Source organism: Nematolebias whitei, chromosome 12, assembly GCF_014905685.2.
Source record: "Nematolebias whitei isolate Nwh7 chromosome 12, NemWhi1, whole genome shotgun sequence".
NCBI lineage: Eukaryota > Metazoa > Chordata > Actinopteri > Cyprinodontiformes > Rivulidae > Nematolebias > Nematolebias whitei.
The window spans coordinates 37,874,837-37,894,813 of record NC_056509.1 but is presented as its reverse complement, the minus strand read 5'-3'; the positions used below and the strand labels follow the sequence as shown (position 1 = coordinate 37,894,813).

At 38.8% G+C, this 19,977-nt stretch overlaps 2 protein-coding genes across 3 annotated transcripts; one reads left to right on the top strand and one right to left on the bottom strand.

Moving 5' to 3' along the window:
• The first annotated feature begins 4,333 nt into the window (after positions 1–4,333).
• hpcal1 (hippocalcin-like 1) lies at positions 4,334–8,558 on the top strand. The gene is made up of 3 exons (XM_037685538.1): positions 4,334–4,745; positions 6,778–6,883; positions 8,441–8,558. The coding sequence occupies exons 1-3, from the start codon at positions 4,368–4,370 to the stop codon at positions 8,536–8,538; spliced, it is 582 nt and encodes a 193-aa protein (XP_037541466.1). The 5' UTR covers positions 4,334–4,367; the 3' UTR covers positions 8,539–8,558.
• A 361-nt stretch (positions 8,559–8,919) lies between these two features.
• pdia6 (protein disulfide isomerase family A, member 6) lies at positions 8,920–17,259 on the bottom strand. Of its 2 annotated transcripts, none has more exons than XM_037685535.1 (13): positions 17,156–17,259; positions 16,711–16,852; positions 16,075–16,132; positions 14,519–14,645; positions 14,140–14,246; positions 13,916–14,049; positions 12,541–12,655; positions 11,786–11,926; positions 11,541–11,625; positions 10,122–10,194; positions 9,884–10,042; positions 9,696–9,792; positions 8,920–9,613 (listed from the first exon to the last, which is right to left on the bottom strand). In XM_037685535.1, the coding sequence occupies exons 1-13, from the start codon at positions 17,172–17,174 to the stop codon at positions 9,542–9,544; spliced, it is 1,329 nt and encodes a 442-aa protein (XP_037541463.1). In that variant the 5' UTR covers positions 17,175–17,259; the 3' UTR covers positions 8,920–9,541. The 2 variants fall into 2 exon arrangements, with proteins under 2 accessions (XP_037541463.1, XP_037541465.1); XM_037685537.1 differs by having other exon boundaries at positions 13,916–14,046.
• Positions 17,260–19,977: the final 2,718 nt, after the last annotated feature.

The window sequence follows — 19,977 nt, the reverse complement described above, 5'->3', positions numbered from 1 at the left end:
TTACACTTTTTTATGGAACATCTGGGCCAACCATTCTCTTCACATAAAGGCCTGTTTCCTGTCGAAGTGCATATCGCCCGCCGCCTTTCATGCAAGAGTTTAAGATGATGGTTATTTCATGTGGAGAAATGATGGTGTTTCAACGGTTTTTGCTCACACTTAAGTTATGCACAATATCAGTGAAATGTCATGCGTATGTGTTCAAAATGACTGAGCTACTACCACGCCAAATCTTGTGTTTTTACTTGTAAAATAGACGGAGTTATAATTATTATTGTGTTGGCTAATGTCAGTTATCTGGGAACCATTTTTAATTGGATTGACTCCAAACGGGAGATCATGCAATGATTGCTTTATAAATGTTTCATTAAGCTCCGTGAGATATTTTGCTCACAGACACAGGCTAAAACATTATCTCCCACCGTTGGTTTTTGGAAGCAGGCAGTAACACCAAAAATGAAAGGCCTTGAGAAAACTACTTTACTCCTTAAACTACAGATTTGTTAGAAAAACTTATTATTGTGCTGTGTAGCAAAAATACATTTTGGGTAAAAATACATCTATTTATTCTCCTCCTTCATCTCTCCCTTTTCTTTCCTTTTTTTTTTTTACATGTCGTCCCTGCTGTTCATAAAGTAATCAGCATCTGGGTCAAAATAACATTTCTTTTTGTTGTGACACAGCTTTACACAGGAAATGAGATGTCTAAAAATGGGAAACAACATCAGAACGACCTTGTGGAGGGAGGAGACGTGCTTCACCGGAGCTTGTGTGAGACAGTCTCATTAGGGAGGGTAACCCATTGGAAATAGAGGTCCGTGGGGGTTGGGGACACGGACGGAGACTGTTGCTGTGTAAGTGAGGAGGATTGCAAACAGTCAGTGTGGCGGCAGTCTCCAGGGGCTGCTGTGTATCAGAAACTGGTTGAAGGCTGCTCGTAAACGTAACTCTGCGATCTTAGTTTTCCATGGCAGGGAGAGACGACTCCGTCTACAGAGGTCACCAGGAGGTCATGTTTATCTCCCACTGCTGAAGGCAAAGACAGAGCAAGATGTTTTTACCCATGTCTATGTATGCGTGTGTTTGTACCGATTGCAAAATACTTCACGAATCACTGGACGTAATTTAATTAAACTTTCAGAATTTAATCATTGGATGTACATCTAAATTAGATTCAAGATGGCTGTCACAGCAACGTGGTCTTAGCAAACACAAAAATGTCTTTAACTGAGTCACTTTTACAGATATGTGGTGCGGTGGTAGCTGAGAGTCGTTCACAACACACACTTGGAGTGCTAACAGATTATGTGAGATATGACAGAAGACTGTTACTTTTAAGGTTTGACCAAAAAGACCACAGCACTATCATTTTTCAACATAAGGTGTTCTTATTCTAAAATACTGACATGAAAAGCAGCAGGTGAAATGCATTATTGTAATCTAATGTACTGAAGTGCAACACGATTCAGTTGTTAATACTCTAACTGTCTCAGATGTTCAAGTTTGAAACATTTTGTGATTTCTCTAGAGAATAGCTAAATTCATGCATCAGAAGCACATATGGAGCAACATGTGTTTAATTATGAGCTGAGGAGGTAAAGGTGAAGAAAGTGAGCCAGGATCTACAAGAATCAATTAGTTCCTCTGTACACGCTTTTTCAATGACCGTTTCCTCTGAGAAGTTTGTTTTTAATTTGGCTTCGGAGTGTCCTAAAACAGCAGTGCTTCACTTTATTTTTTCCAGTGTGGACTCTGCTGGGCAGTGTTGGGTGTGTGGCATGATAAATAGAGATGTTCATATTTACGTCTGTTTCTGCTCAGCCTGCAGACGGATCTGTCCTGGAAAAGTCCATGTGACCCAGAGCTGAGGAGCTGCTGCTGCTTCCTCATCCTGTTAAATGTTAAAAAGGAAGTATGTTGGTCGGGCCTGGAGGGCAGTGTGTTATTTAAAATGCAGCCCAGTTAAAAACAAATCACAGGAAATGCTATTGTACTCTCAAATTTGGAGTCATTTGGTCAACGCAGCTCCGTAACTTCCTCATGCTTTTTAGATAAGCCACCCCAAATGCTGTTGTGATGGTGTCTAATAGGTTTGACTAGAAAAACAAAGACATTGACTCTGTTTAAGCAAATGTTATTTAACTGTCCAGCTGCTCTGGAGGAGGACAGGAAGTGGACGTTTGTGGTTTTGAGTAAATAAACAGGGAGACAAAAGATGGCCAATAAAAATCTTCACAAATAATTAACTTTGTCAAATCTGAAATGTTTCCTTAACAATTATCACATCAGACTTTTAATTTTATTTCCTGAATTTTTTTTTATAAGCCATATAGTGGTTCATGAGACATTTTGCTAACAGACAACGTTGACTCCAAGTCTTGTATAATTGGTCAGGTTTTCAAAATGTGATGGGGAGCACTCAGCTACTACCACACTCAATTTTAGGCCAATATCTAAACAAAGTTTGAACTATTCTGCTGTTTTTCAGTGCAACCAAAAATTAATCTGCTATAAATGCATGAATATGATTAATTTCTGGAAGATTATTTAACACTTTCCTCGATGGTTCAAGAGATATTTTGGTAACAGACCCACACAGTCAGGCAAAAAATAAACAAGTATCATCTGCATTCATCTTTTGGCGGGGGACGATAATATCTGCAAAGTTAACACTCATCAGAACGTTTCATGATTTTTATGAAAGTCTAAAATGTAGGTTTTAAAAAATATATATACAATTCCACCCCGCTATTTGGTTTTTATACCTTTTATAATGTGTTTTGTCTTTCCAGTGGAAGGGTTTTTCTAATGGCGACTTTAAGCCATTGAGGTGTAAGAAGTTATACCTGTGGGATGAATAAAAGAAACGAGGACATCAATGTTCAGAAAAGACTTCATTTTAATTCAGACTTTAGTTCTTGGCTGGAAAGATTCAATCTGCTGGCACTAAGAAAGGAATGATGGGATTCGTTTCATCCCTCCCTCCTATAAATTCATTAAAGGCTGCACAGAGGAGTGGAGTTGTTATTCAGAAAGGATCATTATGTAATCCAACCTCTGGTGTTAGCAAAGGGACTCGTACTGTAAAGCTGGAAATAGTTTTTCTTCTGTGTCATACGTTTTCCATTCCTCCTTCTTCCCTCAACGCCCACACATCGTTTTTTTCTATCCATCCCACTCACAAGTTCCCAGATGCAAGTAAAAGATTAACTCAGGTTTTATCCAGCTTTTGTTTTACATTTTAGCAGAAATAATATTTGCTTTTTTTATTGCAGTGTGAAAGAAACATGTTAAAAATGGTCCAGCTCCTCCAATAAAATAAGTGTTAAACTGGTTGGGATTATTTTAGAGATGAACTCCCAAGATGCTGATTCGTAATCAGTTCTTCATTGATAAAACCAGTATTTTTTTAATTTAGTAAATATTACCTCTTCAGTTGTTTTTCTTTAGATTTCATGACCTTTCCACTTTCCAAAACTCATTACTGTGTTTGCTTCTTCCTGCACAAGGTGTCCCAGTTAATACTAATAGTTTATTCTGGGTGTGCTGTTTATGCATCTCATGAGAATACCTCTGCATACATGAATACACCCAATTTGTGGAACATACTGTAACCATGGGAACACAATTTAGGAGAACCACACAAACCAAAGGTGAATAGGCCCAGGTGGCTAAATGCTTACTGGCTACCGATTGTGCTCTGTTTTATTCTGTAAATAAATTCCATCTACGCAAATTAAATTAATTAACAATCTGGCCTTTGGAGGAGCAGATTATTAAGGAAGTGAACATCTGTCCCTCCCAGTAACAGCAGTCAGCATCAGGCTGACCTTTTGGAAAGTTGCTTTATTAAGAATTACGAGGCCCCGGGGTACATGTCCTTTTGCCAAGCAGGGCAGGCTTGTTGAATTATCACTGAGCCGGAGGGTTAATACTGTATCCACGGAAACAAGACCCCCCCCCCCCCCCCCCCCCCCCCCCCCCTACCCCCCCCCAACCCCCCCCCCCCCCCCCCCCCCCCACACACACACACACACTACCACCACCATCACACAATCTGAATTTCCTGACGACATCAGAGCTGAAGTCTTTGTCTTTTACAGTCCATGAACAACTCATCTATTGTGACTTTCTCCCTCAGCTTGGAAATAAATACATACAAACTTCAGTATGTTTAAATGAATTGTTGCTAAAAACTGAGAGGGATAATTGAGCCCATGAATCATTTATGAAATTCACACAAGGATATTAATGTGTGTTGTTCCCCTGCAGGAGTTCAGGAAGCCGAGCAGCCTTTGGCGTGGAGAGCAAAGGTGTGGGGAGAGTGGGAAAGTGAGACAGCAGCCTAGCTATCCGCCACCCGCGCCATGGGGAAGCAGAACAGCAAGCTGCGGCCAGAGGTCCTGAACGACCTGCGAGAGAACACCGAGTTCACCGACCACGAGCTGCAGGAGTGGTACCGCGGCTTCCTGAAGGACTGTCCCACCGGCCACCTGACCGTGGAGGAGTTCAAGAAGATCTACGCCAACTTCTTCCCCTACGGAGATGCCTCAAAGTTCGCCGAGCACGTCTTTCGCACATTTGACACTAACGGCGACGCCACCATTGACTTCAGGGAGTTCATCATAGCGCTGAGCGTGACGTCGCGCGGCGGGCTGGAGCAGAAACTACGCTGGGCCTTCAGCATGTATGACCTGGATGGGAACGGTTACATCAGCCGGGCGGAGATGCTGGAGATCGTTCAGGTCAGGACTTACTGCTTTAAAATATGCTTCTGCTCCCATCTAGAGATAAAATGAGACGACATGAGACATGATAAGATTAGATAACACTTTTATGATCCTCTGCAGGGGTAATTTATATAATAAATCAGTAAGATTACACAGACAATAAAAAGGAAAAAGTACAGTTAATATAACAAATATGGCATTAAATCTATATACACAGTCATATAAATTAAACAAAATGGCATAAAATACAGTAATCTGTTTATACAGTAAATACATGTTGTCTTTATTTATTTATTCAGATCATATGACACTTTGACGGTGTTTGTTGTACATGTAGACCTGAGATTCCAGCTGATACACGATAATAATGTTTAATGGTGTAAAAAAAAAGTGAAAAATCATTTTACAACTCAATACATTCTCCATAACTTGCACTATAAACTGCAAAGTTCCTTCACAGTATGGACAAGTAGAGAATGTGATTTTGGTCATTTCTGTCTGGATTAGTTTGGAAAAAAGAAAATGAGGTTTGGAAAACTATTAAGTGTTTCTGAAATCTGCAAACCCTGAAATTAAAGATTAAAAGGAAAATGTTTAGGGGAGCTAGCACCTTTATCATCTCTAGATATCACATTGTTAATTAAAACAAGACAATTATCACAAACTGTTGAGTGGCTAAAACAAATTTAAATTCAGCAAGAATGAACAAGTTATTGCAACAAAACTTCACAAATTAATGCACTTGGATGTTAACTAATAAAGTAAATAAAATTTCAATGAATATATTGGAAGTTTTATGTACCGGTAGCTGTTTCCATAACTTTTTTGGCGTGTTTTGCTGGCATCTAATTCAAATATTATTTTCTGAAACTAATTTATTTTCTTCTTTTTTTTCACAATCGTTAAAAAAAAAAAAAAATTGTGTTTATTGATGTTAAAAAATGTTTCTGTTTTCCTTTAGTCCTACACATTAACAAAACTCTAGGCTTTCCCTATCAGTTACACCAAATAAAAACATTGGAGACCAATTACATCACACAACCAAAGTCTGTAATTGTTTTGTGTTTTTGTTTATTATAACTAATATAAAAGTTACTGATTAACGTCCTCACTGTTAATCAGAATATATATAGTATACAGTATACATTTAGTTACAGATTAAGAATGATTTTAAGGCTGGTAGAAATGTTCAGATGTGAATTTATTTGGTAGTTTTACTCTTTGCTGGTTTTATCACCAGCGTCGTGTTTACTCTTCCAGTGAGACGAGCTGAGCAGGCTGCGGGGCCGTATCAGTGCTGGCTCAGTCCGGTGTGTTTGCTGATCCAAAATGAAAGTGGAAACAAACTCAGCATTTCATGAAAACAAAATTCCCTGATTTTTTCCTGAGTAAATCCTGAAATTCTAGGAGACATTTCAGTCACACAAAACACTCAGATCTAGAGTCGTACACTGGCCTACAGTACAGAAATCATTTGTAATTGTTACTTACATTGTATAGCATCAGATACTAAAAAGCTACCACAGCCAATCAGTAAGGGTACATGTACTACATACACTGTAGAAGCAGAACAAGGAGTCAATACTAGAATACAAGCATTAATACATGCACACACCAAAATCTCAGGAGCATCATCTTTTAATCAGCAGAAGAAGTGTTCAGATTCCCTGAGTTTTCCCTGATTTTTTTAAAGGTTTTCTCAAATTTCCTGAGTTTTTCCTGTCTGGAAAAGGTGAAAGTCATTTTCCAGGTTGTCCCTGATTTCCAGAGTCACTGGGAACCCTGTGTTAGCACACGTTTGATTTCATAGAGCCCATTCTGTGAAACCTCCACATAAATACCCATGGAGGTGTGTCCCTAATACACGTGTGAGGGCAACTTACAGCAAGACGGAGCTGAGCACCATCATTCCTCAGAGCATCAAGACAATACATGGAAGGCATATGTCTAAAGAAACCGGTTAATGTCTATCCTTCTGCCAGAAAGCAGCTGACTGTGCAGACAAGAATAATGTGCACGGCAGTAATCATTATCACCTCTCTTAAAGGCAATTTACAAGATGGTGTCGTCAGTAATGAAGATGCCAGAGGATGAATCCACACCTGAGAAAAGGACAGATAAGATCTTCAGACAGATGGACATTGACAATGATGGTAAGACTAGTGTGATATTGATGTTTTGTGTAGCATATGTGTGTTTTTATGAATGTATATTTTATCTTATAATAGATATTCTCTAAAAGCATCAGGTGGTATGAGACAGTACATCTCACTGACCAGACCGCTCAGCAGGCCCCCACACCTTGATTCAGTCTTTCAGGGCCTGTGATGTCAGTCAGTGACCCACTTGTTCACTCAGCCGTTCTTAAGGTGCTAACAACACAAAACAAAAACCCTATTCAACCATATTTGTTTTGTAATTTTGAACATTTAAGCAATTCAGTTCAGTTTATTTATACTGTACATGTATAGCACCAAGTCACAACAGAAGTTGTCTCAGGGCACTATACAAAGACATTCACATACATTCAAAAACAAATAGTAAAAGTTGTATATCTAAGGAAGCAGATTGTGTTGAATCTTCACAAGCAGCAGCCTAAAATGGTTCCAGTAGTTCAAAATCAACAGGTTTATAAAACGAATGCTTAGTAAAGCTGTGTGTTACAGTTTACTTGGTAATGATGTTTTCTTCTTTCACAAGATCATTTAGTTTAAATGTGTTTGACTTGACTTGAGATTTATAGACCAGACACAGAAAGATTGGACCAGGTATGGTTTCTATGGGAAGAAAAACAGGCTAATGGCAGCAATAATTAAACGTACAAACATGGACCAGAGAGTAAAGGCTGCTGCAGAGTGAGGAAATGTGGTCACATGTCCTACAACAGGAAACCCAAGCCGACCCTATAGGATTTATCAAGAAGGAAAGATGTAAGCCTAATCGTAAAAGTAGACAATGTGTCAGTCTCACAGACAGAAACTGGAAGTTGGTTCCACAAGAGAGGAGCCTGATAACTGAAAGATCTGCCTCCCTTTCTACTTGTACAAACTCTAGAAACCACACGTAAACCTGCAGTCTTGAGAGTGAAATGCTCTGGAAAATATGGGACAATAACATCTGTAATATACAAACTTAAGATGGATCTAGTTTGTTGAGGGCTTTGTAGGTTAGAAGATTTTATATTTAATTTTATTTTATACAAGCCAATAGAAAGAAGGTAAAACTGCAGAAATATGATCCCTGGCAGCAGATTTTTGGGTCAACTGAGAACTTTTTAGGGAGTTTTTGGACATCGTGATAAAGAATTACAACTGTCAGACCTAGAAAAGATAAATACATGGACTAATTTGGAAATTAGTTCTTAAATGCATTGCATTAATGTTGCAAAACTTTAGCCAATAGAAAATACCCTACCTGACTAGAAATACATTGAAATCATTTTTATCTGCTTTCTGTATGATTTTGATGTTAACGTTCATTTTGAAACTGCATAAAAACTAGCGAGGTTACATAAAAATGTCCAACAACATCAACGGGAACGTTTTTGATTTTTATAGTTTTTAGATGTTGCATACATTGCAGGTACTGTGTGTCTGTTACACAAACCCCAACATGAACCGAGCATCAGAAGCCCTTCCTGGGCGGTTGTTGCATAAGTCACTCCTTGATGAGTTCCTGCTGAAAACAAGTTCCTGGTTTCTGCTCCACAGGTAGATTGTCTTTGGAGGAGTTCATTAAAGGTGCCAAGAGCGACCCGTCCATCGTCAGACTGCTGCAGTCGGACCAGGAAGGCCCTCGTCAGTTTTAAAAACAAACAGAAACACACTCCGCATCATGAGCACACCATCGTAAATCCAGCTGTTCCAACACTCCCGTTTACACCGATGTAAATTTCATACCAGTGTGTTTTTTCTGTCTGGACTTTGATGAGCTGTTCCATTTCATTTCTTATTGAGCCTTTCCAAAACAGTTTTTCACTTCAGCTGTTTCCTGTAAGTGAAGTGCCATATTGTATGTTCATACTGGCTGGATTATAAGCTTACAAGTATTAGGGTTACTAATATGTTACAAGAGGAAACTAATTACTTTGTTTCAACTTAATGGTTGAATTGTGGCTAATTGTTTTATCAGGAGCTTAAGTCTTTTTTATTAAGCTCTTTATTTTTTTGATATTGCATGTGCTCCCTGCTCAGTTAGATGTGTTTTATTAGATATTGTGATTATGTGAATAAGGAAACCACAATTGTTTTTATTATTTTTATTTTTGTAACAAAAAATGCATTTTGTTTTCACACAATTGAAATAAAGTCGTGTAAGAAAAATCTACACAAGACGTCCCGCAAAGTCCCATTGTCGTGAACGGACACGACGCAAATCCAACAAAATATTTGATGTACGCCTTTTTTTTGTTTTTTTTTGTTAAGGTAATCAAGTTTAGTCTCATCAAGCTGAAGTGTTATTTTCACAAGTCCACATCTTAAAATAGGTGCTTCAAGACGAGAAGGAACAATGCCTTGGAAAGACTTGACGTGACATTCAGAGCCTCCTCCCCTCGGCTGGTGGCAGCTTCATAAATATGCAGCTGCTCTAACGTTCAGCAGGTTTGTGAAAACAAATTCATCCCAGAGACGCAGGCACACGCTCCCCCTCCCTCCTGTCCCTGTGTGACAGTTTGATGATGTAGAAAAACTGCAGATGTCTCATTTGTCTTTTCTGGAGTATTTCAGTAACTGGGCGACGGCCTCCTGTTTATCCACAGGGGAGGGGAGGCGGGGACACACTGGACCAGACAGATCCTCAACAGTTTGGACTCACAACTCATTCTTCCCAAAGTCGTCATCCAGGTCTACGTCACTGAGGTCATAATCCTCCTCCACAGGAAGCTGGGGGTGACAAAGAAACAGGATGTTTTTAAAAAGCACTGACAGGAATGACCCTACAGGCTTTTCTGAGCATGAGACTCACTTCTCCATCTTTGCCATCCCAGGGTTCGACAGAATAAATCTTGGGCATGACGCCGCCTCCCAGTGTAGCAGTCGAGCCCCGGCCCACAGAAAGCTCCCTGAAATCATCAGGAACTTATTTCCAGCCCTTAACTCACATTTAGGCTTTGAAGCCTCCGCACCAAACAGCAGGCAAAGTGCGCCCCCTACCTGAGGAACTCATGAATGCCCGTTTCACTGAACGAGCCCCTGAGAAGCGCAAACTTCATCTTGCGTACGTTGATGGCAGCCATGGCGGGGTACCCAAATCCACCAATACCCAGAGAGGACTCCAGGTCCATCTGAGCCCCTGCCTCAGTCCAGAGCCAGCTGATGGGAGAAAGAGCCAACCCTCAGAGAACTACAATTTAAATACAGCAGGAATTAAGAACTTGGCCTGAGTCCTTACCCCCACATTTTCTTCTTATACTTCTCAGCCAACGTCTTCATCACTTCCAAGTAACCGTTCCTACCAGCTGCACCTGTTGAAAGATGGTGCGCGCGTTAAGATCCAACAAAGCATTTATGAAAAATTGATTAACTCGTAAAAAATAAAATAAGATTCATTTTTGTTCAAGATCACCATTTAAAATGTATTACACAAATGTGTTTGTTTTTATTTGGCCTAATTTATTTTGTAGGGGCGCAATGTTACATATTTTGCAATACGACGGTTCAGTACAGACGATTCAGACGAGTATGTGAATTTGACAACAACCACGTCAGCCACAGGTGATCATCGTTCCCCATCTAGAAGTGTCTACACATTTCCTTTAACTGCAAGTTGTTAAACCTCGATGGGGAGGGGGAAGGGGGGGGGGGGGATCCCACTTGACAAATGCTGTGACATGGAGACAAAGTCATGTCTGTGTTGCCCGCTGTTTGTGTCGACGGAGACGGCTCAGCTTGAGGGAGACGAAGCGCTACCTGTAGTTTTTTAGCTAGTGCGTATGTATTGTGCCCCACTAGCTTAGCACTACGTCAGTGCTGGCAGTTAACGATTGGGGGGGGCACAGTTCAGTAGGCAGGGTGCTCTGTTCTGTTGACAGGGCGGGGCACCCTGCTTGTGTAATCGTAGGAGAAACTAATTTCACGAGTGGAGTGTTTGCACCCCTCCTCTACAGTCAGTGGTAAATCGATACATTTGCACAAGTGTATTTGGCAATAATGTGTTGTCCCCCCCCGACATGGCCCTCACAAAGCTCTGTAGTTTATCAGTTCTTTTTGTTGCAGTTAACTAATGTTTTAAACTCAATACAAAGTTGCTGCGCGTCATCATCCGTAATAAATCGGTCAAATGTTCTGGCCGGGTTATTAAGAGTTCGGCTGAGCGGTTTCCAAATCGCTCCTCGTTTTTCTTGAAAACAAATGAAAGATGCCACCGAGATTCAAATTTAATGCTTTTTAATGCCATTTGAGGACTTAAATATGACTAAATCCATATAACTTTTAATGCTTTTTAATGCCCTGTACAGTTTATATGTTATATATTTATTCCACTTGTTACCAATGCGGTATGCATCAGTCTAAAAACAGCTTCCAGTTTTTAGGCTCGCATGTTGGACAAAATTTACATCAGTCAACATAAGTTCTCAAAAACATTAGTGACAGGGCCTTAAGGGTTATGTTTACAGTTCAGACTGGATGAAAAATCACAGTAAACGATGACGTTCTTATTCTAAAGTGACAAATCTGCTGTGCATGACCTGCAATGAGATCCTCCCCACTAACAGGTGGTTTGAAAAAATAAATAAAAATAAAACTTTCTGTTAGACCCGTCCATGTAAAGGTTTAAAATACAGCATGTACAGATCTGTGTTGGTCTCACCTGTATCCAGGATGTGAGGCAGGACAGCAATTATACACAGCTGACTGTCATCACAAGTCTTCTTCAGCAGGTCGTCACCCAGAATCTGAGAGAAACGATCAATCAATAATAAATAAAACAAATCGACCAAAAGCTCTGAATAGAACATCTACCTGTCTGGATAGATTAGTTTTTGTGTTCACCAACAACTTACAAATAGCTCAAAACTTTTGATGCGACACCAGCAAACAAACATTCACACTGACCTCCACCAGCTCAGGAGCGGGAGCGTTGTCAGAAAACAGATCCATCGCTCTTTCGATGATGTCGCCACGAGTGCGGCCTCCTTGGTAGTCCTCTGGCTCCTCCCCTTTGCGGAAAATTTTGATCGTGGGAAATCCACGGACCTAAAAAACAAACAAACACTTCCCTTTTATTCCTGTTACAGCATCTACAGACGTGAAGACTAAAAGCAAAGTAAACATTTGAATTTATACCTTTAAAAGTTGGATTTTATTCAGGCAAAGACGACCCGATTTATTTATAAACTACTTCATGCTTGAAAATGGTTTTATTAAACTCGAACGGTTTAGTTGGTTAATTATTTACACTTCAGGTAATATATACTTGGAAACGTTTGTTCAAGTTTAAGTGGGAACATTTTCACAGCTCTCTTGTCCCGTAGAGAAAGGAAGACTTACAGAATCCTTTGACAAAACTCAGTTAGTTCATATTTATAGATCATATTCAAATTCATAGTTGAGCACATAAAGCTATAAAATAAGAGTAGCTATTTGCTAATCCAAGTCAAATTAAAAACTTCTCAGTAGAGCGTGATGTCTTTAAGTAGAACATTTAAAAAGTTAACCATTCAAAAAGGCACTTATGTTAGCTGTGCTTTGATTTAGCTCATTCTCAAAAGTCTTTATCCCGTCTGCTTCTCTGTTCTACGAGTACGCAAACAAGAAATTCCTGTTTGCAATTTGTGTGTCCGACCTTAAGTGCATATTTTTCCACTCACCCCATAGCGGCTGGATATGACCTGATGTACGGTAGCGTCGACAGCGCCGAGGCGAACTCTGCCCTTGGTCTGCTCCTTGACAGCTGTGGCTGCAGCTGTCCACTCAGGCTCCAGGCTGGGCAGGAAAGACGAGAGCAGTAGTAAAAACTTTGATGATTATTTCACAGAACAGTGATTTACAGTGATTCAAAAACAGGAGATTGCTCGTGCAGATTCTCATTCATCAAAAGCATGGCAAATCCCAAAATAAAATTTAAAAAACAAACAAAAGCAGCTGAACCCAAACTGTAGTTGAGGATGTTTTACTTCCCAACTGTGGAACTTTGTCCAATCGAAACTGGATAGTAGGTAGGGATGCATATTGGATTTTTGGCCGTTATCCGATATGTTAAAACTTATTTGGCAGATAACCGATATAAATACAGATATTTTTTAACCTAGACCTAATTAGAGACACAGCTTCCTCTGCTGTGGAATTAAAATACAACATTATTCTACATGGTCTGTCAGTTTGGCCTGCTACCAAATGCAGATGCCACAAAGGCTGAAAATGATGTAACACTAAATAAATATATTTTAAAAAAAAACAGCACCTTTTATATCGGTGAGTTATTTTGATGGAATGTCCCATATTGGCCGATCCCGATACCATGCCAATATCGTGTATCCCTACTGGATGGCGTTCCGATCCAAACTTTAAACTACATTTATTTTAAAATGAGGCTAGCTAAGTTTTTTTTTTAAGCATAACAAAAAAAAAAAAAAGCAACAGGAGCCAAAAGAACTTCAGATGTATCTTCTAGAAATAAGGTCTAGCTGGTTTTAAATGCATAAATGTTATTTTCAAATGTGAAGCAAGCAAGAACTGAATTCAAATGATTTACATTTAAATTACTAGTTTTAATTTGGATTACACTTGAATGGAGGTTGAGCTTTGTGGACCATCCAGAATTACTGGGCCAGTGTTTTTTAAAGCAACAAACCATTCCAGTTTTGTTAAAATAAATTAAAACATAAAGAACTGCCTAATATTAAACATGTCATTGCAGTATTATTGTTCAACACTGCAGCAATTCAACTTGTTCGGTCATGAAACGTTCACCACACTATGCTCTGGCTGTTAAAGCAGTGAGGATCCATGTAATTAACAATTTTTAATTTTCTGCATGCAGTTTTTCCTGCGATTGTTTAGAATAATTTGCAGTAAATTCACGTTATATTGTGCAGCCCTAAAAACAAACAAAATAACTTTTGAGAAAAGCTAAGCAGCTCTTGGAAAGCTTGGATTTCTAGGAGTGGCAGCAGAAATCTCAATGTGACTGCAGAATGAAACGTTCACGATTTGCTGAATGAGGTTCTCTTATTTCTGACTCACTTCTTGCAGTGTCCACACCAGGGAGCAAAAAACTCCACCAGCCACACGTCGTCGCTGTCCAGCACAGTCTTATCGAAGTTGTCGTCTGTGAGCTCGACCACATCTTTCTTGCTGCCATCTCCTCCTCCACTCTGCTGGAAGGTGGTCGTTTTATTTTGAAAAACGGCGTTCACTCATTTCCATTTTAAGCTACTTAGAAAAATGAAACCGATTCCTCCCTCTACCTGCTTGCTGTAGCCAGAACCACCAGACTTGCCGCTCAGTCTCTCCTTCACGAGGCTGCGCAGAGAATTCATTGCTCCGTCCACAATCGCCTGGCTGCTGCGTCCCCCTGCAGCCGAGAACAAAGAGCTCAGATGTTCAGCAGTTAAAAAATATTTACACCTTAATACAAACTCAACTCTAAAAAAGTTTATTTGACACTCCAAGTCTGTCAGAGAGCCCAAAGGTTTTAAAGCAACCGAGTTGTTTAAAAGGAGCATTTCCCCACAAATATAATTCAAATAAAACATGAAAATGTACCGGTGAGAACTTTTTAAAGAAAGTGAAGATTACACAATAAAAGAACATTTTAAATAAAACCATCTGCACTGCTGTCCATACCTTGGTACTCCTCCGGTTTGTTTTTGTTGGCTCCAAACACCTTGATGGTGGGGAAGCCCCTGACGCCGTACTGTCCTCCCAGTGACTTGTGCTGGTCAGCATCGACAGCGCCGACCTTGACGATACCCTGAACAAATGGACACGAACACAAAGATTCACAGCAATTAATGTTAAAATCAACACACGACTTCTAACAAAAAAATCGCTTTTTGCCGTCTGAAGGTCAAATGAGGACATTCCAAGTGGTTTTTTTTAGGATGTGTTCACACAAACTGCTTCATGTGAAAAATCATCAAGGGAAGAAAAGTGCACTGAACAAACGAGGTTCAGTTTTATTTGTACCATCAGCCTTACTATGAAATTATCTGTGCCTCAAAATTAAACTGTCCATACTGGTTTTACCACTTTGTAGTTACAAAACCAAGTCCCCCCCCCCCCCCCCCAGTTGTTATACAACTCTGTTAAGTTGACAATCTAACTTTGATTTCAGTATCGTGTGACCATTTCTACGGGGAAAAACGGTTAAGCATCTCATGGTTAAAGCATCCTTCTTACATTTCACAAGATCCCAGTAAGAACCAGGACACGTAAACTGTGAGGTTACTTGGCGACGGGTATCACATTGTGCTTTAAAAGTCAATTTAAAAAACAACTAAATAATCAGTTAATAAAAAATGTTTTGATACACTGCTTTGTTTAGAGACTGACAGCTGCTCGTCTTTTCATCAAATATACACTAAATGCTGCTCATAATCCAGCAGCACCAGTGACTACCGTACTTTTCGCTGTATAAGTTGCACCTTTTTGCATAAACTAGCATGCCCTGCGACTTATACAACAAAGTGACTTATTTATGTTTGTTCTCCATATTTATAACCCAATTTTTGGCTGAGATTTGACGATTTCATTCATTCTGACATGGAAAATATTGAACGCTACCATTTTCAGCCACTAGAGGGCCCTCGACGCATATGGCAAGACGTTTCTCATTTTTCGTCTCACTCCGGAACTCCTGGAGCAAACGTCAAATCAGCTGCATTTCGCCGCCCAGATGAAATGCAGCTGATTTGACCATTAAAGTGCATTTAGTATTTAAAAGTTCAACTGAGACACACCTTTGCTATAATGTCGAGCAAACAGATAATTGTTTTTAGGTGTTAATCTTGTTAAATTCTTGTGAAAGTTCTCCCGTGCATGCTCCTGTGGCAGCCAATTGATTTGTGACAACACCGGCCCACGTTTCCAGGTGGTCAGCGGTGACGCATAATAGATGCGACTTAAACGCCAAAGTGACATATTTATGTTTTTTCCACTTTATTAGACATTCTTGGACTGATGCGACTTATCCGGCGGAAAGTACGGACATTTTCTTTGACCATCATCATGCTGTGGCAAAAAAAAGTGAGCGTTCCAGTGTGGGTCATCTTTAGGTTAAAGATGAATTTGACCAATTTCAAGTTTTCCAAGCATGCAACATTTATTACTATTAATTAATAACCACCAATATACTGTGTGTGTATAGAGACAACCGTAGTGATCTCACGTGTTCTGTTTACCTTGAGGGCCGTGGCTGCTTTCTTCCACTCCGGAGCTAGACTTTGACAGTGACCGCACCTGCAAGATGACACAAACAAGAAAAAGATGCAAAAAGCGAGTATTAAGCCAAACTTACAATATCTAATGACAAAACAGTAAGTCTGTATATGGCTGCAATCCAGTTTTATTTGGTTTATTTTAAGCCTTTAGGAAATCTAAGGCAATGTGAAGCAATCGAGATTTTATGATCATTGAAGAACAAATGTAACTCTTTAGTGTCGTAATCAAAGCCTACAATTCCTTGAGAAACACACATCACCTGACGCTATTAGAGTTTTAAACTAAAAATCATCATGTGATAAGGAAGACAGTTATAACTTCTCGTGTGATCTGTTAGAGCTCACAGTAAGTCTCAGCTACTACTACACCAATTTTTGCTCCGCATCTGTAAGATGAACTGAGCTAGAGTCAGTTTTCTGTTGGCTGAAGTTGATTGTGGTGACCACCAATAGTCCAATGAGTGTTTCAGTAAAATACACCCACTGATTCATGAGATATTTAAACACATCAACCTCCAGACAAGTGCCTTAAATAATTTGAATGAACTGTTCTGGATATCCACTGAATATACAATAATGTCCTTGATATGGACTCACCATGGAGCATAAAACTCAACCAGCCACAGAGTGTCACTCTGGATCACCTCCCTGTTGAAGTTGGATGGTGTGAGCTCAATAACATCATCACTGGATGAATACATGGCTTGAACAGACAGGAGCAGAGAGCAGCCCAGCACTCCTGGAAAAAGACATCTTAAAGTGAGTTTCTCTGCAAAACATGACTACATCCAATTAAAGTAGTACATTAACCACAAAGAAGGCAGCTACAGTTTACTAATACGCATTTACGTTGATCTAGAAAGTAATAAGCTAAACAAACGTTTATTAATTCATTTAAATCATCATAATGGAGGCCTGTCCTTGTTGCACCAAAACTTAGCCATTCAAGCTAGCTACAAAAGCACGCAAACATACACGCGCTATAACCTCGTTCTAAATAATTATTAAATGTATGTAGAAAACACTTTCAGGACTAACTCACCGAGTAAAAGCGGTCCCATATTTTAACTTCTCCCTCGTCGCCTCCTGAGTACAAACAACACCTGCAGATTTGAACCGCGGCTGCTGCTGCGTCGCCCACAAAACTACACTGGAGAAAAAGAAGTCTCACCGTGGCCCGCGCTGATTGGTCCGCTGCTGTCGACGCCGAGGTTTCTGATTGGCTGTCTCCCGGCGACGCTGAGATGTAACCAATCGGCGTGCGCCGTGTAGTTCCGCAGATATGTGTTGAGAGTTGACGGGAAAAATGGAAGCAACACATTAAACTGTATGAAAAAGGCGTGTAAGATGTCATTCTAATGATTTTATGATGGTTTGTACAGGAAAGCAGAAAAGTGACTCGAAAATATATCATTCATTGGTGGAAGATGAACTTAAATGATTGTGCCTTAATAACAAATCTATATTCAATAAAGTACAAACACAAAACACATTTATTGCAACCCGGTTATCATCAAATATAACTTATTTTAACCAAATATATCTGATAGCACAACGATTTAGAAAACAAAAGCAAATATTTAGCAGCTAATTTGATGAAGAATATTATTTTGAAGTGTTTGAAGTGGGGTTTTTTGTTTTTATTCAATTCTCATCATGTCTTGACAAATGTTTTTTCTCTCTCTCTCTTTAAAACAAATACACAGTTTGCATCATTCACAATATGTGAATATCAGTTTAATTACCAGAGCCCGTTGAAAACATCTGTAGGTTCCCTTAAAAAAAATCACAAACTCTATAAAAATAGTGAAGCACAAATGTATAATGAGTGATAATAAAACAGGTGGAAAGTAATTTGTTCCTGAGGAGATGTCTCACCCAGGAAGTTACCAAAACATGGGATGATAAAACTGGAGATGAGCACTTAATTAATTTATTTATTTTGGTGAATCTTGGCACATTTCAAATACAAAGTTTCCCCTAAAAAGGGGGCCAAAAATTCAAACCTTTTTCAAACTAAGGGCCAGTTTCAGAATTTCCATTAATTTAAGTTAGAACATATTTTTTGGGGGGGTTGCAGGTTCCTCAGAAAGAGTTTGATTGGTCTCATTTGATGTTCTCTGTTGCACTTTTGACATCAGAATCAAATATTACTGAAAGTATTCAAGTGAAAAAAGTATTTTACTTTTAAAATAACATTTTGGGGGCCAGATAAGATGTCAACAAGGGCCACATTTGTCCCCTGGGCCTTGAGTAAGACATAAATGATTTAGAGACTTAAATACCAACAGTGGAATCCTAACAATAAATCAATGGAAAGACCAACAACTGTTTTTTTTTTTATATATAGTATAGTACCAATAAAGAAATATACTGCAGGAAAGTTTAGCAATACAATGAAAAAGATCCAATAAAGAAAGTTATAAGCTGAAAGATGTCAGCCTTTTTTATTTTTAAAAAAGAAACCCACATTAGTATTACTTTGTCTTAAAATAAAATGCATTTTTGTCCTAACTGCTGAAAACTTGAAACCATGAGAGTTGTAGTGCAATAAAAAACTTGACCACTAGATGGAGACAAAGTACAGCATGTATTTTTATACACTAAGCGCTCAAGACGTTATAATTTTTGTAACTTTACAAAATTGTTTAAAGTGATTTTTTTTCTAATATATCAAAACATAGACGTATATATAACAAATTGCTCACTTTCATACATAAATGTTAAACTTATATGAAATCCAGGTTTATCAAATAAAACATTTAAAATCCAATGTCTTGACACCAAATTCACGTTCCCACAAATTGAATCTGAGCCTCTTTCATATTAAAAGCCTCAGAGTGTTTGTCAGATTTTAACGTTGATGTTGACGATGGATTCAAAATAAATGGTGGATAATTTCCTCCTGATTTTTACTGACAGTGACAGGTTATCTACATGTTGTTTGGCCGCCTTCACGTTTCATGAGCGCCGCCTCCACAGACCAAACATCCCGCTGAGGTGGAAACCGGAAGTAAAGAGATAGCCTTAAAAAATAAAGGACAAAACAATCTTTACTTCCTGTTCCGTTATTCAATGGTTATTAGCATTTTGAGACAATAGCTAATTAGATCTATTAGCTGTTAGTTGTAGCAAGGTAACTCCACACAGTTTGATGCTATTTTATCCCATGTCCACATCTATAAAAGTTTAGTGAAATTTTTGATGAAAAATAAATTTTTAAATAAAGTTGCATTTGCTTGTGAAGTTACTTAAATCCATAACAGTAGTGAGGGGTCATTGGGATGCAGGATATTGAAAATAGTGTCTATTTTAAACATTTAATAAACATAAAAACCTGAAAAACATGATTTATTCTCTAGACTGGCATCACATGTTTCTAAAGGGCAAGAGGTGGGTAATAATGTTTTGACCATGACTGCCTTTTTATTTTATTTATTTAGCCTTTATTTATCCAGGTTAGTCTCATTGACTGCCTTGTGTCTGTTAGTAAAATATCTCGTGAACCACTGGACATATTTTAATTAAACCTACAAGAAATAATCAGAATGTATATCTACAAATGATGACATTTTTGGAGTAAACTTGATTTAAGATAGCTGCCATAGCTGTTTTTTGTTTCTAATTTTCCTTTTAATTATCCTTTTAATTACCAATTTATTTTCATTTGTTAAAAAATGTATGCATCCATTGTGAATGTGTATTGTCTATTGTTGTTGTTGTTGTTGTTGTCCACTGTTGTCATCACTCTTTGTTAAAATTCAGGTTTCTCTTGTAAATGAGTCCTCTTGGCTCAATTGGACTTACCTATTAAATACATGTTGAACATATATATATATATCCATCCATATATATATATATATA